This window comes from Carcharhinus amblyrhynchos, chromosome 6 (assembly GCF_965287045.1).
Source record: "Carcharhinus amblyrhynchos chromosome 6, sCarAmb.v2.hapA, whole genome shotgun sequence".
In the NCBI taxonomy this organism is placed as follows: domain Eukaryota; kingdom Metazoa; phylum Chordata; class Chondrichthyes; order Carcharhiniformes; family Carcharhinidae; genus Carcharhinus; species Carcharhinus amblyrhynchos.
This window is the reverse complement of record NC_137329.1, coordinates 112,946,917-112,970,525: the sequence shown is the minus strand read 5'-3', so window position 1 is coordinate 112,970,525 and position 23,609 is coordinate 112,946,917. Positions and strand designations below refer to the sequence as shown.

The following is a 23,609-nucleotide window of genomic DNA, read 5'->3' as shown; positions in this document are numbered from 1 at the left end:
TATTCCCTGTATCTGCATGGGTTTACTCTGGGTGCTCCGGTTTCGTCCGACAGTCCAAAAAATGTGTTGGTCAGATGCATTGGCCATGCTGAATTCTGCCTTGGTGTACCCAAACAAGCACTGAAGCGTGGTGACTGGGGGATTTTCACAATAACTTCATTGCAGTATTAATGAAAGTTTACTTGTGACTCCAATAAACTTTGTTTTTAGTGGCTGTCAAGCCTACTGTGTATTCCCAGCATTTTTCTATTTTTATTTGATTTCCAACAATATTTTCACTGTATACCAATGCATGCAACAATAAATAAAGATGTGGAGATGCCAGTATTAGACTGGGGTAAACAGTCAGAAGTCTCACACTGCCAGATTAAAGTCCAACAGGTTTAATTGGTAGCACGGACTTTCGGAGTCTCGCTCCATTCGGTTAGTGAGGGGTTGTGTTCACAAACAGGACATATACAGACACAATTTTGTAAGTTGAGTTTGTCTGTATATGTCCTGTTTGTGAACATAACTCCTCACTCACCTGATGAAGAAGCAAGATTCCGAAAGCTTATGCTGCCAAATAAACCTGTTGGAATTTAAGCTGGTTTTGTGAGACATATTGCAATAAATCCGCAGTATTTTGCTTTTGCCTTCAGCTCGGGTGTAAGATGGATCCATTCGGTCAGCACACGATTAAAACAACCTCGTCTCCAAGTAAAGTCTGTCCCATCCGGGCACTCTAGAGGCGGGACTTTCATCCGGGTACCCGGGGGGACTGGGCTTCCACCCAGGCAATCTAGAGACGGAGCTTCCATCCGGGTATGCTGAAGGCGGGGCTTTCGTACAGGGGCGGGGCCTCCCCCGGGCGTTCAGGAGATCGAGGGCGAAACTTCTATCCGGGCACACGAGGCGGGGCTTCCATTTGTTTGGAGGGGCGGGGGAGGGCCACCACACCGGCTGTTGGCGTTCTCATCCGGGCGTCAGGAGGCGGGGTTTCCATTCGGGGGCGTGGCCTACATCCGGGTTACCGTGACGCAGCTTCCGTCGGTTGGGTAGCGGCTGAGGGGAGAGCGACACTCGAGCTTTGGTCATGGTAGGTGGCCGGTGCGAAAGCGCCCGGGGCCCAGTCCACCGACAGCCGCCACCGCCGGCTCCGTGGCCCCTAGCGGCGGCGTCCATTGTCTCGGCTTTTTCAGTCGTTTGGCGGAGGGAGCGGGAGCCTTTGTTCGTCCCGGCACCCGGCCCAGCACGTGTTGCGGTTGTTCCCTGGGGTGTGGTAGTCTGGGGATGGCCCCCCCGCGCCGGGCCTGGGGATGCTGTTTCGGCGGACAGATTGATATTAAAATCGGCCGGCTTGGAGGGAAATTACAAGGTGGTGTAGGAACCCCGGCCGCCGCCTCGGGCAGGAGATTGTGCTATTGCCGTCGAGAGGATCTGACAAAGCGGCAGCACCGAAAGTTCTAGCACTCGGTGGGGCGACCTGAGCCAGTGCGCAGGCGCGGCCCATTCTCTCCAGGACTCAGTTCTGCAAAATGCAAATAAATTGGACCAGACTCGACTACAACTACACTCTAGTTTTGCAGCCTCGTTATCATCGCCAAGTCACTTCACAGGACCTTATTAGGCCAAGCCCATAAGATTCTCAAATAAAAACAGAAAATGCTGGAAAATCTCAGCAGGTCTGTGGAGAGAATATAGAGCCCGAACTATGGAGTCCAGACTAGCTGGCTGCAATCTCCACAGACCTGCTGAGATTTCCCAGCATTTTCTGTTTTTGTTTCAGATTACAGCACTTATTTGGCTTGATTTATTATTGTCACATGAATTAGCGTGCAGTGAAAAGCATTGTTTCTTGTGCGCTTTACACAAAGCATACCATTCATAGAGAAAGGAGAGAGTGCAGAATGTAGTGTTACAGTCATAGCTAGGGTATAGAGAAAGATCAACTTAATGCAATGTAAGTCCATCTTAAAGTCTTGATGGCAGCAGGGAAGAAGCTTTTCTTGAGTCGGTCGGTATATGACCTTGACTTTTGTATCTTTTTCCTGGTGGAAGAGAAAATTTCTGGGGTGCGTGGGATTTTTAACTATGCTGGCTGTTTTGCTGAGGCAGCGGGAAGTGTAGACAGATTGAATGGATGGGGTCTGCAGTATTGTGCCTTGATCTAAGGTTCTTGAAGTATGTGGCACGCTTTATTGGCAGAGAGACTCAATGTAAGAGTTGGGGTGTTGCATACTTGCAGAAGATCCATAATACAGCTCACAAATAGCCAGTCCATGCTGTGCCGTTCATCCTCCTCCACTCAAGCCTGAAGCGTTGGAACAGGTGATCAAATGTTCAGTCAAAGATGTGGGTTTTAAGATGAGCCTTTGAGGCTAAAGTTATAGCTGCTAGCAAGAACATAAGAAATAGGAGCAGGAGAAGGCCATCTAGCCCTACGAGCCTGTCCTGCCATTCAATAAGATCATGGCTGATCTGAAGTGGATCAGTTCCACTTTCCCACTTTCTCCCTATAACCCTTAATTCCCCTGTCTATCAAAAACCTAACTACCCGTGACTTAAATATATTTAGCGAGGTAGCCTCCACCACTTCAATGGGCAGAAAATTCCAGAGATTCACCACCCTTTAAGTGAAGAAGTTCCTCCTCAACTCTCTGATCTAAACCCTCTCTCTCTCCTCTCCCCCCCCGCACCCCCAATCTTGAGGCTGTTCCCTTTAGTCCTGCTATTCTTTCTAAGCGGGAAGAATCTCTCTACCTCTACCCTATCCATCTCCTTCATTATCTTATACGTCTCTATAAGATCTCCCCCTCATCCTTCTAAACTCCAACGTGATGTGCAAGAGGTCACAGTTTGAGGAATAGAGTGTTCTTGGAGGGTTATAGAATTGGAGGCAACTACTGAGAGAAGGAAAAGTGGCTATAGAGAATTCAAACACAAGGATGTATATTAAAAATGGGTATTATTGACTTTAGGAACCAATGTAGGTCAGTAAACACACATGTTAGATGACAGGACCTGTTACATGTCAAGATACGGGCAACAGTTTTGGGTGAGCTTTGAAGGTAGGAGGTTCCCCAGAGCATTGATATGGTCGAATCTAGCGGGTAAAAGCCAAAATGAGAATTGATGCAGTGCTTGTAGAATAGAAAATAATTGAAGTGACTGCTTTTCTGTTTAATGCAATATTCTTACTAACTGTTAGGAAGATGTTATAACTGGAGTTGCTCAACCATATGCTCTTGATCACTACGGCTTAAGTAAGTTGGAAGGCTTCGTGCACCTAAATGTGATGCACATTCACTTGGCGTAATTCAAGCAAAAACAAGTGGTTCACTGTCTCAATACGATAATATTTGACAAATGCTGGGGTGGTGGTAATTTGCTACATTTGAAATTACTTGTATCATTCATTCAAATTTTCAAAATTAATTTTGAGGTTAATTTTTATTTGATAGGCTTCCCTTTCATTTGCTCCTGTGAACATCTTCAAAGCTGGTGCCGATGAAGAGAAAGCTGAGACAGCCCGTCTGGTAAGCAACAATTCTTTGTTCTTCAGCAGGTCGAAATATTATAATTTGACGTAATGGAATACTACGTCTAACAATAAATATAAAAGCGGAGGAATTTAGAGTAGCTAAGAGTAGTGGGCGAGAAGAGGATTGGGAGAGGTTTAAATGTCAACAAAGATTGACAAAGAAGTTGATAAAGAAGGGTAGGAGAAACTATGAAGCTGGGCTAGCGCTTAATATAAAAAAGGATAGCAAGAGTTTTTATAAATATATAAAAAGGAAGAGGCTGGCTAGGGTGAACGTTGGTCCTTTAGAGGATGAGAAAGGGGATCTAGTGGTAGGGGATGGGGATATGGCTAAGGTATTGAATAACTTTTTTGTTTGTGTCTTCACGGAGGAGGACGTGAATAATTTGCCGGGTGTTAGCGATGGAAAGGTGGTAGGACTGGAGGGTCTTAATGACATTACTGTTACTAGAGAGGCGGTGCTCGACAGACTGGAGGGGCTGATTGTGGACAAGTCCCCAGGACCGGATGGAATGCATCCGAGGGTTCTGAAAGAAATGGCGGAGGTGATAGTGGATGCCTTGGTGGTTATTTTCCAGACGTCGCTGGATTCCGGGGAACTGCCGGATGATTGGAAAACGGCTAATGTTACGCTGTTGTTTAAGAAGGGTGCCAGGCAAAAGGTGGGGAATTATAGGCCGGTTAGTTTAACGTCTGTGGTAGGTAAAATGTTAGAATCTGTCATTAAGGAGGAAATTGCGAGGCATCTTGAAGGGAATTGCTTGATAGAGCAGACGCAGCACGGTTTCATTAAAGGGAAGTCGTGTCTGACAAATTTACTGGAGTTCTATGAGGATGTGTCTAGGGCGGTGGATAGAGGAGAGCCGGTGGATGTGGTCTTTCTTGATTTTCAGAAGGCGTTTGACAAAGTACCTCACAAGAGGTTATTGCAGAAGGTCGAGGGACATGGAGTTGGGGGTAGGGTGTTAGCATGGATAGAGGATTGGTTGTCAAATAGGAGGCAGAGAGTGGGGGTCAACGGGTGCTATTCGGATTGGCGGATGGTGACTAGTGGAGTGCCCCAGGGGTCGGTGCTGGGGCCTCAGCTTTTTACCATTTATATAGATGATCTGGAGGAGGGAACCGAGTGTAGGGTGTCGAAATTTGCTGATGACACCAAGATTGGTGGAACGGCAAATTGCACGGAGGGTGTGGAGAGTCTGCAGAAGGATCTAGATAGGCTGGGCGAATGGGCCAGGAAATGGCAAATGGAATTTAATGTTGGCAAGTGTGAGGTGGTCCACTTTGGCAGGAAGAATGGTAGGAAGGACTATTACTTACGGGGCAAAAAACTGCAGCAGGCGGTGGTGCAGAGGGACCTCGGGGTCCTTGTGCATGAGTCGCAAAAACCCAGCTTGCAGGTGCAGCAGGTGGTCAGGAAGGCGAATGGGATGCTGGCCTTCATAGCGAGGGGGATTGAATATAAAAGTAGGGAGGTTTTGCTGCAGCTGTATAGGGCATTGGTGAGGCCGCAGCTGGAGTACTGTGTGCGGTTTTGGGCGCCGCACCTGCGCAAAGATATTTTGGCCTTGGAGGGAGTGCAGAGGAGGTTTACTAGGCTGATACCGGAGTTGAGGGGGTTGAGCTATGAGGAGAGGCTGAATAAACTAGGCTTGTACTCGTTAGAGTTTAGAAGAATGAGGGGAGATCTCATTGAGACGTATAAGATGATGAATGGGATGGATAGGATAGACGTGGAGAGACTCTTCCCGCTCAAAAAAGACAGTAGGACTAGGGGGCACAGCCTCAAGATAAAAGGGGGGCGGTTTAGAATGGAGTTGAGGAGGAACTTCTTCACTCAAAGGGTGGTGAATCTCTGGAATTCTCTGCCCGTTGAAGTGGTGGAGGCTGCCTCGCTAAATATTTTTAAGACGCGGGTTGATGGGTTTTTGATAAGAGAGGGGATTAAGGGTTATGGGGAGAGGGCGGGAAAGTGGAACTGAGCAGCGACAGATCAGCCATGATCTTATTGAATGGCGGGGGAGGTTCGAAGGGCTGGATGGCCTACTCCTGCTCCTATTTCTTATATATATAATAAACATTCAGCATGGAAAAAGTTTAAAAACTAAATTGTAGCAGCAGTGGGCAGATGTGATTAGCTGAAAGTAATGGTTGGGGTTAGAATTAAAGCATTTTTGTATTTGTTTACCAGTAATCATCAGCATTTTATGTCTGATTAATTAAGATTTGACTTTAATTGATTATTGCAGGCAGTTGATCTTGGTACAATTGTAGAAACTAGTTTCATTTCCTATAATACAGTTAAGATTCAGAGGCAGTGATCACTGTGTCCTTGTACTCCACTTGTGTGGTACCTTAAAATTTTTATGCACAAGCAATATCTTAAAGGGAACAGCTTTGTGTGCAACCTGTGGTACCTTCATGCTCACTACACGTTACACAATTGAGAAGCATCATTACTCAGAGGTCAAAATGAGGTGAATGATCTAGGGAGATTTCTGTTTGGTTCAATTGTATCTGTCATGGTGAAAATGTTAAAAGCCAAGTTAATTGATCTGTAGTTTTCTGCTTTCTGTCTCCATTTCTATTTGAATAAAATAATTGCATTCTCAATTGTCCAATCTAATAGGATCTTCCCCAAATCTAGGGAATTTTGGAATATTAAAACCAACAGATCAATTATCTCACCAGCCATTTGTTTTAGGATGAAGTCCATCAGGATCTGGGGACTTGTTAGCCCGCTGCTTTAACAATTTACACCACACACTTCCCTTGTGCTTGTAATTTTCTAGAGTTCCTCCCTCCTTCCCATTTCCTTATATCCCCTTAAATGTCTGCCACTGTAGCTTGATTCATCAGTCCTTTAACCTAATTTGCCAGTTATCTTTGGCTAGCTCTGCTTTCATGTCCTTATAATTGCCCTTATTCTTCTATCCCAAACCGAATGCAAGACTTCAATTGTGGTAGGATATAATCAAGAACAAAGAAATTTACAGCACAGGAACAGGCCATTTGGCCCTGATCATACTGCCTGACTGAACTAAAGCCCCCTACCCTTCCGGCGACCATGTCCCTGTATTCCCATCTATTCATGTATTTGTCCAGCCGCCCCTTAAAACTCACTTATCGTACCTACTTCCACTACCTTCCCCGGCAGCGAGTTCCGAGCACCCACCGCCCTTTGTGTAAAACAATAATGTGCTATCTTGTTACACAACGCCGGGTCTAACATAGCTTGTTCTCTGGTTGGCTCCAGAACATGCTGTTCCTAAAAGATTTTATGAACTTTTCATTTATTCTACTTTTACTCATCTCATGTCGATTATAGTCCTCCGTGATTTTTTTTAACCCTTCTACAAGCTGCCGTTATTCCTGGATTTATTCTGTTCTGTTTATTCATTCTACCTTGTAGAAGTCACTCCCAAAAGTGACTTCTTGTTTGTCCCAAACTGTTTCTACATTTTGTTTTATTAACCATATCATTCCTCCTTTATTGCACTAATGACACAAAAACTAGGAGCAGGAGTAGGCAATTCACCCCCTCGAGCAGCCTTCATCATTCAGTGCTATCGTGGCTGATCTGATCTGGGCCTTATCTCCAAATTCCTGCTCGCTCCCCATAACCCTTCATCCCATGACTAATTGAAAACCTACCCGTATCCTCAAATTTGTTTTGTTGTGGCATCCATTGCATTCTGAAGTAGAGAATCCCCCAGATTGACAACCCCTTGAGTGAGAATTCCTCCTCAATTTCTGTTTTAAATCTGCTACCCCTTAGTCTAAAATTATGACTTCATTCTAGAATGGGAAAATCCGCGCTGAGTCTACCCTGTCAATCCCCTTTTATTCTTCAATCTTATATACCATCATTAATTAACAGAGTCATCCCCCCACCTTTTCCCAATTTCCTATTCTTCCTGAACCTTCTATATTCAGGTCCGAATCTTTAGCTGTGTAGCCATATCTCTGTATCGTTTATTTATTTCTATTTGCTCTACTGGCTCATCTATTTTGATTTGAATGCTGTGTGCATTTGGTTAAAAAGCCTTAGTCTTGTCCTTTCGTGATCTCTAGCCTTATCTACTGATTTATACTCAGATTTGTACTCTCCATCCCTTCTTGGCATGGTGTGTTTATCATTTCCTATATTTGTACCTTTCTGTCTTGCCTTGTCTCTAGTCTGTTTACCTATCTTCCCAAATTTGATCCGTTGCTCCCATTATTTAGTTTAAAATGTCCCACGAACTGGAACCCATTTGTACTATACCAGTCTTTGAGTGACGTATTTTTGTCCTTTAATCCAGAGATTATTACCTTTTGTGGTTCTGTTTAATTTGGTGCCTAGCTCTTCGTACTGACTATGCAGAATCTTTTTCCTTGTCGTCAATGTTGTTGGTGCCTTTATGAACCATCCCCATTGGATTCTTCCCTCCCATTCAAATTCCTGCAGCCCTGAGCCGATGTCCTGAACCTTTTACCAGGCAGGCAACATTGTTTTCTGGCGTCTCTCTCTTTTCTGCAATGAACAGTGTTGATCTCTCTCATACTGTCTTCTACTTTATGCTTCCCCCACTTGAATAACTTCTGTACCACAATGCTATACCCAGTCAGATCATCCACTCTGCAGCCCCCACTCTTAACCAAACAAGAATCTCAAACTGTTTGACTCCTGATCTCTGGGCCCCCTTACCTTCGTTGCTTGCAGTTGCATCCTCCCATCCCTGACCACTCTTCAGATCAGAAGACAAGATCTTAAGTGTGACCACCTTCCTCATACAAAGTGTACAGGTAACATTCCCCCTCCCTGGTGCATTGCTGCTTGGCCTCCAGCTCTGTAATGAGCTGGAGCGCCAATGTGCTGCAACTGTGAAACATCTGTCCTGCCATCCTTAATTTATTCCAATTAACTACTTGTATTTTATTGATAATTATTTTCCATTTGTAATCTATTTTGTTAACCTTAACACGAGTCCATATACTATTTTATTGTGGAGTTGGGTAGCTTCGTTGGCTGGACAGCTGGTTAATGGTGCAGTTCAATTCCTATACTGGCTAAGGTTATTCATGAAGGATTACCTTCTCAGGATTGCCTCTCACCTGAGGTGTGGTGATCCATTGTTTAAATAATCACCAATTTACAATATCCTCAGAAGGAAGAGCAAGCTATGTCATCTGGGACTATGACGACTTAACCTTTTTTACTGTTTTAAACCTTGAATGAAATGGACCTTAATCACTCACCAGATATTCACCAAATAGCTAGCTTCTTCCCCTGTAGTAGAGCAAGAACCAATTCCTAAAGGATGACAGTTAGAAAAGCAGAGGAGCAGCTCCTTCACCTAATCCCTTTAACTCCCAGCACTCCTGTCATATTGAGAGGCTTGAATTTGTCTGGTTCTGAAACTAAAGACTCAGCCCCAGGTAAAGAAGAACCTTAAGCTAAGCTTAAGCTAGTTTCCTTAATTAGCTTCAACTACTCTCCACTGGGGAGCTTGTATGTATCCCTGCTTGAGCCTGGATGAAATTTAAAATGTAAGCAGTAAATTTCAGTTGGGCATTAAATACAGACAAAATTAAATTTTTTGGAAAGAAATATAATACCTTCACCTAATGCTTAGCATTTTTGTTATTAAGTTTTCCAAATTTAATTGGAATCCTGAGCTAGGTATATTTTCTTTCTCATTACTCAGCTCTTACGTCATCACTGATTAATGTCAACCACATGCGTTCTTTAGTGGCTTATGGAGATTAAAGAGACTGGCTTGAGAGCTGATCCAGAGTTACTGAACACATGAAGGTTTAAAGTTTACTTATTGGTGTCACAAGTAGGCTTACGTTAACACTACAATGAAGTCACTGTGAAAACCCCCACTGAAACTATTGACAATTTCTCCTGCTGAAAGTTTAATTGTAGTTTTGCATTGGATACAATATTTTCACCATGATGTATCTGATTTGTTTCAGTCGTCTTTTATTGGTGCCATTGCAGTCGGAGATTTGGTTAAAAGTACTTTGGGCCCAAAAGGCATGGTAAGTAGCAAATTTTAGACTTTCACAAGTTTATATGCTTTAATATAAATTGAGTTATGTATGCTCTTTTGATAAGTTTATAGGTTTTTTAAATAATTTTTTGGTCATACTTTTTAGCATTGGCAATGAATAGGAAGAACATTCTGTGGGTGTTGCATATTTAAAGTGTTGTTTATTCTATGACTTGATATGCCACTCAATAAGGAATGATTATTCTTGTTCCAGGACAAGATACTGCTGAGTGGAGGAAGAGATTCTTTAGTGACAGTGACCAATGATGGAGCCACAATCCTTAAAGCTATTGGTGTTGATAACCCAGCAGCTAGAATTTTGGTTGGTAAGTTAATGGCCTATAACTTCCTCAGAGTGTAATCACCGATGGATTGCCACTCCAGAGGAACTTGCCTTTGCTGGAATTGTAAAACCTCTGTCTCTCTCTGTCAACCTTCCTCACTCAGGCAGGGTAAGACAGCAACATTGTTGCGCCCCCAACTGCAATGACATGGTGTAAATGAAATGTAGTGAATGGGGACGCACCCCTTTTTATGTCGCTAGCTGCCACAATGGTAGAGCAAGTGGGGCTAGGGGTTCAGACATCTGAGGAGGGGGGACCCACACGAGGCTTGATCTGGGGCTTCAAAATAGTTCTCTGAAGTTAGAAAAACTTTATTTGCTTTTAATTCTTTCAGATACATTTCACTGTACACTAATACATGTGACAATAATAAATCAAATCAGAGGATTAAACTGGCAGAACCACCAAAGTTAGCTACTTAAATTGCTTTATCGGATGGTTCCTAGCCAGTGCAATTGGCCTGGGGAAGTTAGCCCTTCTAGACAATTGCCAGGTAAACCCTAACATGGGAACTTGCAAGAGGGATTACCCAGTGCATATTGAGGTCCATCTCAAATTCAACCCTTGGGAGCCAGGAAGTTGTTGCCCAATATGATGATCGATCTTGTGCACAAAATTCAAACGGGCCTCGGAATTACATTGCTGGAGTTAAAATTGGAAAAGATCTTTTAAGTAATGTATTAGTTTTGCTGGCTTGCAATTTAATTTGCCTCTGGGTGGAAATGAGAATTAGGCTGAGTTGGAGGTTTCTTCAGCCTAGACATTATGTTGTAGCTTTCCAACATATTGGTATATTTTGAGCTCAATGGTGAGTTCTTTCAGGTAAGCTATAATCAAGAGAGCACCCATGAATTTGCTTGTCAACATGTGGCAAGCAAATATGATTTGCATTTGTGAAGGCATTTAATACTGTCGTATTCGAATTTACATTAGGCTAACTTGAAATTTTTTTTTTCTGTTTAGTTTGGACCTTTTTTGGGTTGACAATAGACAGACCAATAGTTTTGGTTTTGGATAGAAGTAGGTCTGATGGTGAGGGCAAAGCAGCTATGATCTGGAGGACATTTCTGGTTGGAGAGTTCAAAAAATAATATTTTGCTGATTATGTTCTCCTACAAACAGAGCTATCCAGGGTACAAGATGAAGAAGTTGGAGATGGAACGACATCTGTGACTGTGTTAGCTGCTGAACTCTTGAGAGTAAGTGGAATGTTTTCTTATGCATTTGCAAAAAAATGTTGCCAAAGGAAAGAATCCTTTTGCAACCTCAACATTTTTACACTCTGCCAACGATTGTATAGAGGATGCCTGCTCATTAATCAGGTGGAAGATGAAAATGGTATGAAAATTAATTTTAGGGTATTATAAATAGGATGTATTTGCTGTTGTGGATTAAGTATCTAAATAATGTATGCAAACAGTTGAGTACCAATTAACATATCTCCGTTTTGCTGGCTATGTTGCTGCATTTTCCAAATTGCACTAATAGCATTTCTTTGCATGAAAATGCCTTAAATGTTTCAAAATTTTAATGGCATTTTTAAATGATGAAAGGCAGCTACTTACAGTTAGATATTGCTTCTCGCATGTCTGCCAGCATTTTACGATGGTGAGGAAAGGAATACAGTTAATACTACAAACCAAAAGCATGGAGACTGTGATGGGAGAAGGCAGGGTGGATAATAAGTTTCCAGCACACAGTGTGCATAATGACTTGGATAAGTTAGAACATAGAACATTACAGCACAGAACAGGCCCTTCGGCCCACGATGTTGCACCGACCAGTTAAAAAACAATGACCCTCTAACCTAAACCAAACCCTTTCCATCCATAAACCTATCCACGGATCTCTTAAACGCCCCCAAACTAGGCGCATTTACAACTGCAGCAGGCAGGGCATTCCAATCCCTCACCACCCTCTGGGTAAAGAACCTACCCCTGACATCCGTCCTATAACTACCACCCCTTAATTTAAAGCTATGCCCCCTCGTGCTAGCTTTCTCCATCCAAGGAAAAAGGCTATCACTGTCCACCCTATCCAAACCGCTAATCATCTTATATGTTTCAATAAGGTAAGTTGGTTATCTTTCAATAGATTTGAAAGCTGGGGCCACCATTTTTTGGTAAATTGTTGATCTAATGCACCTATACAGTAGTATGCTTGTCTTATGCCTAACACTTACTTGCATTTGATTTGACTTCTTATTGCCACATGTATTGGGCTGCAGTGAAAAGTATTATTTCTTGTGCGCTACACAGACAAAGCTTACCATTCATAGAGTACATAGAGTAGAAGGGGAGGGAAGTGTGCAGAATATAGTGTTGCAGTTACTAATGGGGTGTAGAGAAAGATCAGTTTAACATATGATAGGTCCAATCAAAAGTTTGATGGCAGCATGGAAGAAGCTGTTCTTGAGTCAATTAGTATGTCATCTCAGATTTTTATATCTTTCCTGACGGAAGAAGGTGGAAGAGAGTATGTCTAGGTTGCATGGGGTCCGTGATAATGCTGATTGCTTTTCCAAGGCAGCAGGAAGTGTAGACAGAGTCAATGGGTGGGCTGCGTTCACAACCCCTTGCACTTTGATCAGAGTAGGAGTCATACCCAAGCTGTGATACATTCAGAAAGCGTGCTTTATGTGGTGCATCTGTAAAAATTGGTGAAAATTGTAGTGGACATGCCAAATCTCCTTAGCTTCCTGAGAAAGTAGAGGCATCGGTGGGCTTAGGTTAAATGAGGTTTTAGGGCGAAAAATGCGTTGCTTGCTTCTACTTATGTCTGCTACCAGCTGCGTGCAATGCTATCTGATATTTTATGACCAACCTTGTTCAATTTGATTGCTGAACAGAATTTGGGGCCTTGTGCCTTTTCACCCTATACAGCTCTGTTCACTTGTTACTGCCTCAGAGGTACAGCTTTAAATAGTATTCCATGCATATTTTATAGTGGATGGAATTATTGAATATTGAAGGTAGCCAAAAGACATAATGTGATTTTGGTTTATTGCCTTATTGCTCTCGGCAAATTGGGAACAGTATTAGGGGGTCTCCAATAAGGAGTGGTGAAAGATGAGAATATAGAAATAATTTCTCCCAAGTTTTTGGAAGGGATGGAAAGATTTGACATGCAAGTTGGTAGTTGGGCCAGTTCTGGGCAAAATAGATGGTGCTTGATGTTGCCATTATGTAGGTGAGATCGATGATGAGAAGCTGGAACTGGAGCATCTTGATGGAGTAAGTAGTGGGTTGATTTCCTGGGTCTGATAAGTGAACTGGGATGCAATGGAATAGTAACCTCAAAGAAATGTTAAAGTTTTAGTGTCACAAATAGATTTACATTAACACAGCAATGAAGTTACTGCGAAAATCCCGAGTTGCCACACTGGGGATGTGTTTGGATATACAGAAGGAAGATTTTTTTAGCATGACCAGTGCATCTGATCCTCATATCTTTTAGATTGTGGGAGGAAACCGGAGCATCTGGAGGAAATGCACACAGAGAAAGAGGGCAGTTTTGCAGACTGCTCAGACAGTGACCCAAGTTGGGAATTGAACCCAGGTCCCTCATGTTGTGAGACAGTAGTGCTAACCATTGTGCCACCCAAAATGGAAGGCCAGAAGGGGAACTGGAAGTTGGGAAATGAAGGACAGAATGAAATGTCTAGAAAGTCCCAAGATTTTTGCATGGTGAATGTTACCTGAGGGGTGCTGGAGGTCAAAAGTGAAAGCAGTTTAGAGTTTCTGCTTTCGGACAATCTTGACATTAAGCAGTTTTGATCAGGAAGAGGAGATGAAGGGAAAATTAAGTTGAGCTGGATGATGAGTTTTAAATAATCATTCGATGGCAATGCTTTTATTTGTGAGCCTGTTTACAAACACCAACTCAGGATGATGCTTAAATGCAGTATGAAGAGAATGCTGCATTGCTGGAGGTGCCAATTTTTCTGCTGAGAAACTAAACGGGTTCTGTTTCAGTTCAAAAGATCACGTGGCAGGTTTTTTTTTGTAGAGCAGGGAGTTCCAGTTTCTGAGTCAGCATTTGTTCTGAGACCAGTATGATTACATTGGTCATTTGTATCATCATTGTTTTTGGGACATGCTCCCTAATTTGGCTGTGAAGCAGTTTGGGTTTGTTGACAGTGTTATCGGTGATTTAATTAGAAAAAATGTTTAGTACAAATGATGCTGAATATGAGCTAAAAATGTTAAATTCAGTTTCAGCAAAATAGAGAAGGCATTTTGTGAAATGTTGAATAATCTAATGGAATTGGCAGAATGTGACATATAATTGCTTTTCAATGAAGAATCCTTACTATGAATTTTCATGTCAACTAATTCTTAATTGCAACAGTAAGTAACATTTGCTTTTAACAGCAGAATGCGAAATTGGAGAACATTGAATTAAAACTGCCACTAGGGGATGTTTGAGCATGTATTCTTCAAGCATCTTTTGGTAATATATTTTAAAAGAAATCCTATATAATCAGCATTTGCAGAGAAATATTTTCATGCATTTTGTTTACATTGCTCCCAAATATTTTTGTCAGTTTTAAGTATTTAATTAAAAAGAACTATTCGCTATTACTGAAGAACTTTCATTTTACAAATAAATAATCCAATTGAGTATTTGATTGGAAATGTTGTTGTAATATGTTTGGTTAACTGTCAGTAAAATTAGGTCTTGGACAATTTATTTCTGAGAGTTTGATTTTATGGACTTCATTTATCCCTTTTTAGGAAGCAGAATTACTTATTGCTAAAAAGCTTCATCCTCAGACAATAATTGCAGGCTGGAGGAAAGCAACCCAGGCAGCAAGAGAAGCCTTGAAAAAAGCTGCAGTGGATCATGGGTGAGATCATTTTGTATTTTTAAAAAGACTTGAGTATGAAAAGTAAAGGAGTCAAAGTGCAGACTTTTATTTTGGCTCAAAACCTTGACACATGTTGAAATGTGAAATCTCCTTTCGTTTGGTCAAATTTTAAAGCTTTTTGAAATCCATTGCTGACTAATAACTTATTGTAAAAATGCTTTGAACTAAATAATCTGGAACCATTGTGTTTAAAGTTTTCAGTTTTGAGTTATATACTTGATTTCAGATGGTGTATATTGATGTTAGAGAAATTTACAGGATACTTTCCCTTAGTTCTCCAGTTATATGGGGAAGATAGCAGCAGACTTGTATGATTGCATTTTTAGGAATATCTCATTCTCCACCCTTTTCTATTGTAAACGCCAAGCAAATTGAAATCCTACGTATCACTTGCCTTGGATAAGTTTCAGTTTAGCATATTCAGCTGGTCCACAAATGCAACTAATTCTTATTGATTTGAGGAAGAATTATTTCATGTAATTTGCTGGTCTTCATATTTCATGTTTGAGTATAGAAACTTGAGTATAGTGACTTGTCAACTATATAAACTGCAATGGCTGCAGTTTACCCATTGCTTCACTTGATCTTAAACATTAGGACTTTTTATATTGGATTGCACAATTGTGTAGTTAAGAATTGAACTGAACTTGGTGATGCAAATAGCAAATTAGAGTGTTTGTACAGTTTTTATCCTACAGTTATGAAAGTTCTTGATGTTCTCCTGACTCTTTTTATTATCAGGGATGATGAAGTCAAATTTCATGAAGATCTGATGAATATTGCCAGGACTACGCTCTCTTCCAAGCTGCTGACTCATCACAAAAATCACTTCTCTAGCCTGGCAGTGGAAGCTGTGGTCAGGCTGAAAGGTTCTGGCAACCTTGAAGCTATTCATGTGATTAAGAAACTTGGAGGGAGCTTAGTTGATTCCTATCTGGATGAAGGTAATGTATTTTGAAATTTATGAAGAGATGTTATGATCTAAGTAAGTATCTAGTAGGTAGAGTTTGGGTTCTCAATGATTAAGTGATGACGTTATAAATAATGATGCTAGTATGTGATTTTAAAAATAGCTTTCAGTGTAATCCTGACACGGTTCGCTTTGAAATCAGACATTCTCAGCCATTGATTATACAATATTCTTTTATACATTTTGTGAATTTATACAAAGATATTTCCTAGCTTCTGTACACTTCCTTCCCAGGCCTCTACATTTATTTGGCTAGAAACCCAATAGTTTATGGTAGAAAGCCATTGTACTTAAATCTGAGCCTTCAAGATCGTTTGCTGATGAATGCTATGTCAACAGTATTTTGTTGCTTAATATTTATTCCTGTGAGGGAAATAATTTGAACAAATTCTCCTTGCCTTCATTTCCAAATCTACAAAACTAAAATTAGTTCTGATTTTAACCAGTCGTATTGCCAGATATTGACATGAGTCATCCATTCTGCTTTCCAGTAATTGATTTTTGTCATCAAACTAGGGCTAGGCATAAATGTGAGTAGTTTGGCGAGCACTTGAATTGTTATCTTGGAAATTATAGAAAATTATAATGAATAGAATAATTAGATCTAAGAATAAGATAGTAGTGACCAGATCAAGACTGTTCAAATACTCTGTGCATAATTGTTTACAGGTTTTCTTTTGGATAAGAAAATTGGAGTTAATCAACCAAAGAGAATTGAAAATGCAAAAATTCTGATAGCAAATACTAGTATGGATACAGATAAAATTAAGGTGGGTGAGAATTGTTTGAGCGTCTGTTCCTCTGATCTTGATGAAGCTGCACGACTCCAATAAGCAAGGAAAAGTGACTAGAATTGCTCTTGATCCATATTGTGTCTTTTGACAGATATTTGGTTCACGTGTGCGAGTAGATTCAACGGCAAAAGTTGCAGAAATTGAACTGGCTGAAAAGGAAAAAATGAAAGAAAAGGTGGATCGAATCCTGAAACACGGGATCAATTGTTTTATCAATAGGTAGTCATGGCATTTTTATTTTAAGAGCGCTATGATTTGCAAAGTGTTTGTATAAATAAGCTATTTTTTAGTGTTGCAGTTAAAATAATATAAACGCTTCAATTTTTATATTTCAGACAGCTCATTTATAATTACCCTGAACAGTTATTTGGTGCTGCGGGTGTTATGGCCATTGAACATGCTGACTTTTCTGGAATTGAGCGACTTGCACTTGTAACTGGTAAGGCAAAGAAGTCATTAACAAGATATACTTGTTCTGTAGTTGGGTAGGTATTTGTTTAAATAGATTGGTACCTTTGTGTACACCAACTCATTATCGCTTAAGTTCTTCTTAGTTTATTTGCATTCTTCAGGATTCTACTTTCCAGACATTCTGGTTTTTTACATCTTAAATTTCACACTTTTAAAAGCAGCATTGTTGTTTTGGCAATTTATGTCTGATATTTCATAACGTCATGAATTTATTGTCAAATGCATAAAAATTGCATTTATTTATTAGCCCATATTTTTCCAAATGCCAGGTTATATTTTCCAGGATTATTGTCTCTTAATATTTCCAAATCACTGGCAATAGGCTAGTGGCTCACTTTGCCTGTAGTTTCTAGGTTTATATCTCCCCACCCTGAAAACCTTAAAACTGCATGTGATAACAAGAAACAGCCTTTGGGTATCACAAAGGCTTTTATAGGTCTTGACAGCATCTGGGCTGCAGGTTTGTGTTCCACAACTTGTCATGACCTTAGCCATGCTGTTCCAGCACAACTGTAACTCTTATATACTTTGCATATCGTGTAGAAAATTGCCCGGGCATGTTCCTATGTGGCCAAGAGATAAATGCGTCAGTGCCATCATGCAACTCTTGCTGTGAAGCAAACTGCTGATCGATAACAAAGTGGCCAGTTTGATTGAACTGATTTTAATGCTATAAAACTTATGTAATGGAAAGCTGAGGCATAAGGCAATATTGTGCTGTATGTGTGAGCTAGAAGGTTTGAATAAATCTTTGACTTTGGTGTTCCCAATCATTTCACTGGTGGGAGAGTAGTTTGATCCAAAGAGAAAACCAGCTTAAAGTTTTTTAAAAATGTATTTATTAGTCACAAGTAAGGCTTACATTTACACTGCAACGAAGTTACTGTGAAATTGCCCTAGTCGCCTCACTCCGGTGCCTGTTCGTGCCATTGCACCTAACCAGCGTGTCTTGGAGACTGGGAGGAAGTTGAAGCACCTGGAGGAAACCCATGCAGACATGGGGAGAATGTGCAAACTCCACACAGACAGTGACTCAAGCCAGGAATTGAACCCAGGTCCTTGGTGCTGAGGCAACAGTGCTAACCATTGTGCTACTTTCCAGTTTGTAAAATGTGTTGTGATAAAATGGACCGCATTTTGCATACTTCCTATGCTCAGTAGGCCTTTACGTGCATTTGCAGAGTCTTGTATATTTAATGTGTGTTATGCTTTTGGAGTCTGAAAAGATATATAAATCATTATTAACTATTTAATTGTATGTAGGTGGTGGGTATTAACTATAATGCCATAATAAACAGACTAACTACTTGCTGGGTTAGAAGTTGTTTGCTGATAATGACTTTCTGCCATATAACACTTGAATCATTTACACTTTGAAATTATTTAACTTAAACATTCTTAAGATGAAAAAAGTGATGCGGGTTAAGAATGCAAAACGTATTTAGGCCCTTAATGAATATTGATCTAATAAAGTTTCGTGAAATTGTGAAATATTTTAGGTGGTGAAATTGCTTCCACCTTTGACCACCCTGAATTGGTTAAACTGGGCCACTGTAAAGTTATTGAGGAGGTGATGGTTGGTGAGGACAAGCTACTTCGTTTCTCTGGAGTGGAGCTAGGTAGGTTTTTTATTATTTCTTTCAGGGCTCTTGATAAAGTTGTTAAAATAACGTATAGTAATTATAGAACATTAATTTACAACTCTTATATTTTTCCATTCGTCCTAAAGGTGAGGCATGTACCATCGTTCTTCGAGGAGCTACTCAGCAGATTCTCGATGAGGCGGAACGATCTTTGCATGATGCTCTTTGTGTGCTTGCTCAGACAGTGAAAGAAACTAGAACAGTTTATGGCGGAGGTATGTTTTCTTTTATCGTTATAAATGGCTTGCTGATTTTAGAAGTTTAGGTTTAAATAAGTTAATGACTGACTTCTGAAATTGATCAATTTGCCCACCCTTTATTGGAGGTGATTTCTCAACCATACTAGAATTCTACAAACTTCCACTTTTTAAAGTGATAAATTTAAAGAATTGTCTGATTGTGCTGAAATGTTGTTTAAACAAACTTTAACATGCAGTGAATGAATCTGATAAACTTGATGCTGGTGTGTTGATGTTATTTTTAAACTCATTACTGACTGATATATGTTGACATTTTTCAAGAGTTAACATTTGGTTTAGTGGCAATTAACAGTATGGAAGCTGACAGTTTTAAGTTCAGTGGGTTCATCCTGCACCTAACTCACCATGTTTGTTTCGAATCAACAGCACCCTCAAGAGAAGGGATGCTGAGAAAGTTCACCTGTTTGAGGGATGCAGTTAATGTTCCAGATTTCCTATCATGCAAAACAATAATTACTTCTCTGATAGGACTCTCCTCTTTCTGCAGGCTGCTCAGAGATGTTAATGGCACAAGCTGTAACTGAACTTGCTGTCAGAACACCTGGCAAAGAAGCTGTAGCAATGGAGTCATTTGCTAAAGCACTAGGAATGGTAAGTTTCATTACATGATTGTAGCTTGTTTTCGCCTTCCCAGTCCCAACGTGGTGCCTTCCCTCCTCAATGTAGAGTTCACTTTCAGTGCTTTGATTACCAGAGGTGTTCTATGCATATAACTGTATATGCAATAGTTACTTCATTTGATTGTCCTGTGATGTTTGTTAAGGTTTTGTTGTTTGATCATGCAGTTACTGAAGTGTTCATGGAGTTTAAGTGACTGAGATAATCTTAGCTGCAGTCATCCGCTTGGTTCCTCAGTAACTGCAGATTTTTAAAACTGACACAACTTTCAAACTATTGAATAAAATTCCTATGAATATTATAAGATTTTGCCAGTGGCATGTTTCACCTCTAACAGAAATGGGGTTGATACCATTTGACCATACTTTTTCATGCTGGTTTAATGTTCCTCTTATCGTCCTGCATTTGCTGCTAATACAATATGCGCTAACAAAAGAAGTGATTTCTTTAATGGGCAGCTCAATTCTATACCATGTTATAAGGTAAATTTGAATTGTGTTCTGGGTGAGATTCATTCTGAAATGAAGGGGAAATCACCTGGAGTTCCAGCTTCTGTATTGCATTATTGTATTGTAGATGTTAATCATGCAGTTACTGAAGTGTTCATGGAGTTTATTCTTAACTATAGTTATGAAATACTTAACATTTATCATCATGTAAAACAGAAATTTACCTACTGATAAATCAGTTATTGGGAGATTATTGTCCCTGCACAAAACTATACTCTTCCAGGCAAAACAAAAACATTACCAAATTAGTCGTGTTAACAATAACAATCTCCATCAGTGGTTACAGATTAAAATAAACTAAATAAAGTTTATTTATTAGTCACAAGTAGGCTTACCATAACACGGCAATGAAGTTACTGTGAAAATCCCCTAGCCGCCACATTCTGGCGCCTGTTTGGACAAACTGAGGGAGAATTTAGCATGGCCAATGCACCTAATCAGCGTATCTTTCAGACTGTGGGACATGGGAAGAAAATGCAGATTAGCACAGACAGTGACCCAAGGCGAGAATCAAACCAGGGCCCCACTCGCTGTGAGGCTGCAACACTAACTAGTGTGCCCCATGCTGCCCCAATATCACAGACTTTCTCCTGATGCTTATTCTTTCAAACTCTTACATCAGCTATGTTATGCTATAAACACCTGATGATCTGTTCACAAATTGTGACACTACTGAATTGAATACGTCAAATGTGGCTGAGGTGCACCAGTGGTTTCCTCACTATTTTAAGCCTCTGCTTGCCATTAGCACATTGCTGTTAAGCTGACTCTTCTCACTATTATAATGTCTGACCATGTTTGTGTATACAACCTTTCTGTACTTGCAATGACTGCTGTTAGATTTTCATTATGTATCCTGTGCACTAAATGGATCATATATCCTGAAAATTATGAAAAAATGAATCATATGCTATTTATAAGCTTAACGCTATCTGTAAAAAGAAAAGTTAGATTTGAAACAGATACTCTACCTGTGGTGCATTTATGCTTTCTTTCCCTCCAGCTTCCCACTATTATAGCTGATAATGCTGGGTATGACAGTGCAGATTTAGTGGCTCAGTTGCGAGCTGCTCATAGCGAAGGAAAAACAACATATGGATTGGGTAAGCAACCAAATTTGAAATGCATTTAAATTGACTTTGGAAATATTATTTAAAGTGATTTGCTGCAATAAGTAAAAATCTGCAATTTCTATTGTTAGACATGACCAATGGTACCATTGGGGACATGGCAGTAATGGGTATTACAGAGAGCTTCCAAGTGAAGAGACAAGTACTGTTGAGCGCAGCAGAGGCAGCTGAAATGATTCTTCGAGTAGATGATATTATTAAAGCAGCACCAAGGTAAGGCTTTATATATGTCAGACATTGACAAAGAATTAAATAGAACTCTTAAATAAAAAAATCTGTCCATGCACATGATCTGTTCCAAAAGAGGAACATTCCTGAGTATTATGTGCCGTAACTCAAAATTCCCTGTGTGCTCTAATTCATAAAGTATTATACACACACATCAGTGGTAATAAAAGATCCCATATGTTGATTGCACCCTTGCTGCATCTTGTATTTTAGCTGTAAACTCCATGTATAATGACATTGGGGAGGCAGTGGTGTAATGGTATTGTCGCTGTAATCCAGAGACCCAGGATAATGTTCTGGGGACCTGGGTTTGGATCTCACCGTGTCAGATGGTGAAATTTAAACTCAGTAATAAAAAAAATCTGCAATTAAAAGTCTAATGATGACCATGAAACCATTCATAGAAATCCTACAGTACAGAAAGAAGCCATTTGGCCCATTAAGTCTGCACTGACCACAATCCCACCCAGGCCCTACCCCCACATCCCTACATATTTGCCCACTAATCCCTCTAACCTATGCATCTCAGGACACTAAGGGTGAATTTTAGCATGGCCAATTAACCTAATCCGCACATCTTTGGACTGTGGGAGGAAACCAGATCACCCAGAGCAAACCCAGACACGAGGAGAATGTCTGTGGAGTTCGCACAATGATCCAAGCTGGAAATCGAACCCAGGTCCCTGGAGCTGTGAAGCAACAGTGCTAACCACTATGCTACCATACCGCCCATTGTTGATTGTCCAAAATACCTATCTGTTCACTAATGTCCTTTAGGGAAGGAAATCTACTGTCCCTCCTTGGCCTACATGTAACTCCAGACCTACAACAATGTCATTGACTCATGTCCTCTGAAATGGAGGGCAGTTAGGGATGGGCAGTAAATGCTGGCCCGGCCAGCAATGCGCACATTCTGTGAATGAATAAAAAAAATTACCTGCAGTGTGATGGTCAGTACATTTATAATGTTTATTATCTCTCTCAGGAAACGTGTACCTGATCATCATCCTTGCTAAGCCGTGAAGATCAATAATGAGAAGATTTGGACTCGTGCCAACAGTGAACACGGGACACCACCCAGTAGAACTGAATTAGAAAATTTGTATTTATAAAATTGTAGAATGTTTAAGTCAGTGTTCAATTTGATTACAAGATCTCACTTGTAGATGAGGCTGTTGAAGATGAGGCTATATTCAGGTTGCCTTATATTAAAGTTTTGTCATCACAAGTTCTTATGCTTTTTACTTCGAATCTTGAAGCATTGGTTTATATTTTCCTGGGAAAAAACACAAATCTCACCATCCTTAATAAAATAGGAGCGATTTCCATAAGTCTTTGAGGCGTCACTGAAATGAACACGGTTCTAATTTTATACATGGGGTTATTAAATATAAAACAATAGTTGTTTACTATGTGTAGAGACTTGGTGAGGCAATTGTTGAGTATTCTTTTGCTATGGACAACCTCCTGCGAGAAAGATACAGCAGTGAAAAGACTTGCTGGAATTATATCAGGAATGGGAGTGTATAACAATGGTTTAAAGTGATGATCAAAACTGGTCAAAAAATTGGGTCTTTTCTTCTGGAACAGAAATCATTAACTGACATCAAAAGTTAAGATTTTGAGCAGTTAACTGTTAATTCAGCAACTGTAAACTTGTTTATTCCAATGGGGAAGTTACAACTTCATGGAGGTTGTTAAATATGGAATATCTTACTCCAGATAGCTAAGACCACACAACAACGTAACTTGGGATAATTGGATCAGTACGTGCAAAGGAAGAGTGCAAAAGGATTTGGGAAAGTGAGATGCATGCATAGCACCAATTAAGGAGTTGCTACAACCAAATAACCATGACAGCTCCTCTGTGCTGTAAATCCTTTTGTTTTTAAACTTCAGTGTTTTACTATTTAGTGAATATTTTTGGTGTGACATATTTTGATATTGAGCAGACTTTCCAAGAGCTGGGATATTTGCCGTTTAATACTGTGGTGTGAAACTGGAGAGAGAATGAAACATGTTTCAACAAGCAGTTTTCTCATTTCAAACTCTGTTTCCTGAGAATATAGATTGTGTTCAAAAGTAAAATGTTGCAAGTGTTAAAAATCTGAAATAACAAAATGTTCAGATAAAGCAACACGGGGAAAGAGAATCTGTTCATGTATTAGGCCATTGCCCTTTCATCAAAACTAGAACAAAATTAGAGAT

General features: G+C 40.3%; 1 protein-coding gene across 1 annotated transcript; it reads left to right on the top strand.

Annotated features, from left to right (window-relative positions):
* Positions 1 to 976: 976 nt before the first annotated feature.
* Positions 977 to 22,629, top strand: cct2 (chaperonin containing TCP1, subunit 2 (beta)). Its single transcript, XM_080191225.1, has 16 exons — positions 977 to 1,078; positions 3,444 to 3,518; positions 9,488 to 9,553; positions 9,779 to 9,890; positions 11,031 to 11,107; positions 14,645 to 14,757; positions 15,520 to 15,722; positions 16,418 to 16,518; positions 16,634 to 16,761; positions 16,878 to 16,981; positions 18,513 to 18,632; positions 18,743 to 18,871; positions 19,404 to 19,507; positions 21,047 to 21,146; positions 21,245 to 21,386; positions 22,387 to 22,629. Exons 1-16 carry the CDS (start codon positions 1,076 to 1,078, stop codon positions 22,415 to 22,417), a joined length of 1,608 nt encoding a protein of 535 aa, XP_080047351.1. The 5' UTR covers positions 977 to 1,075; the 3' UTR covers positions 22,418 to 22,629.
* Positions 22,630 to 23,609: the final 980 nt, after the last annotated feature.

Excerpts from the sequence above, each read along its gene's own strand:
- cct2 (XM_080191225.1), top strand. Across the intron at positions 15,723-16,417 it reads TGATTCCTATCTGGATGAAG|GTTTTCTTTTGGATAAGAAA; the intron begins GTAATGTATTTT and ends AATTGTTTACAG. Across the intron at positions 19,508-21,046 it reads TTGCTAAAGCACTAGGAATG|CTTCCCACTATTATAGCTGA; the intron begins GTAAGTTTCATT and ends CTTTCCCTCCAG.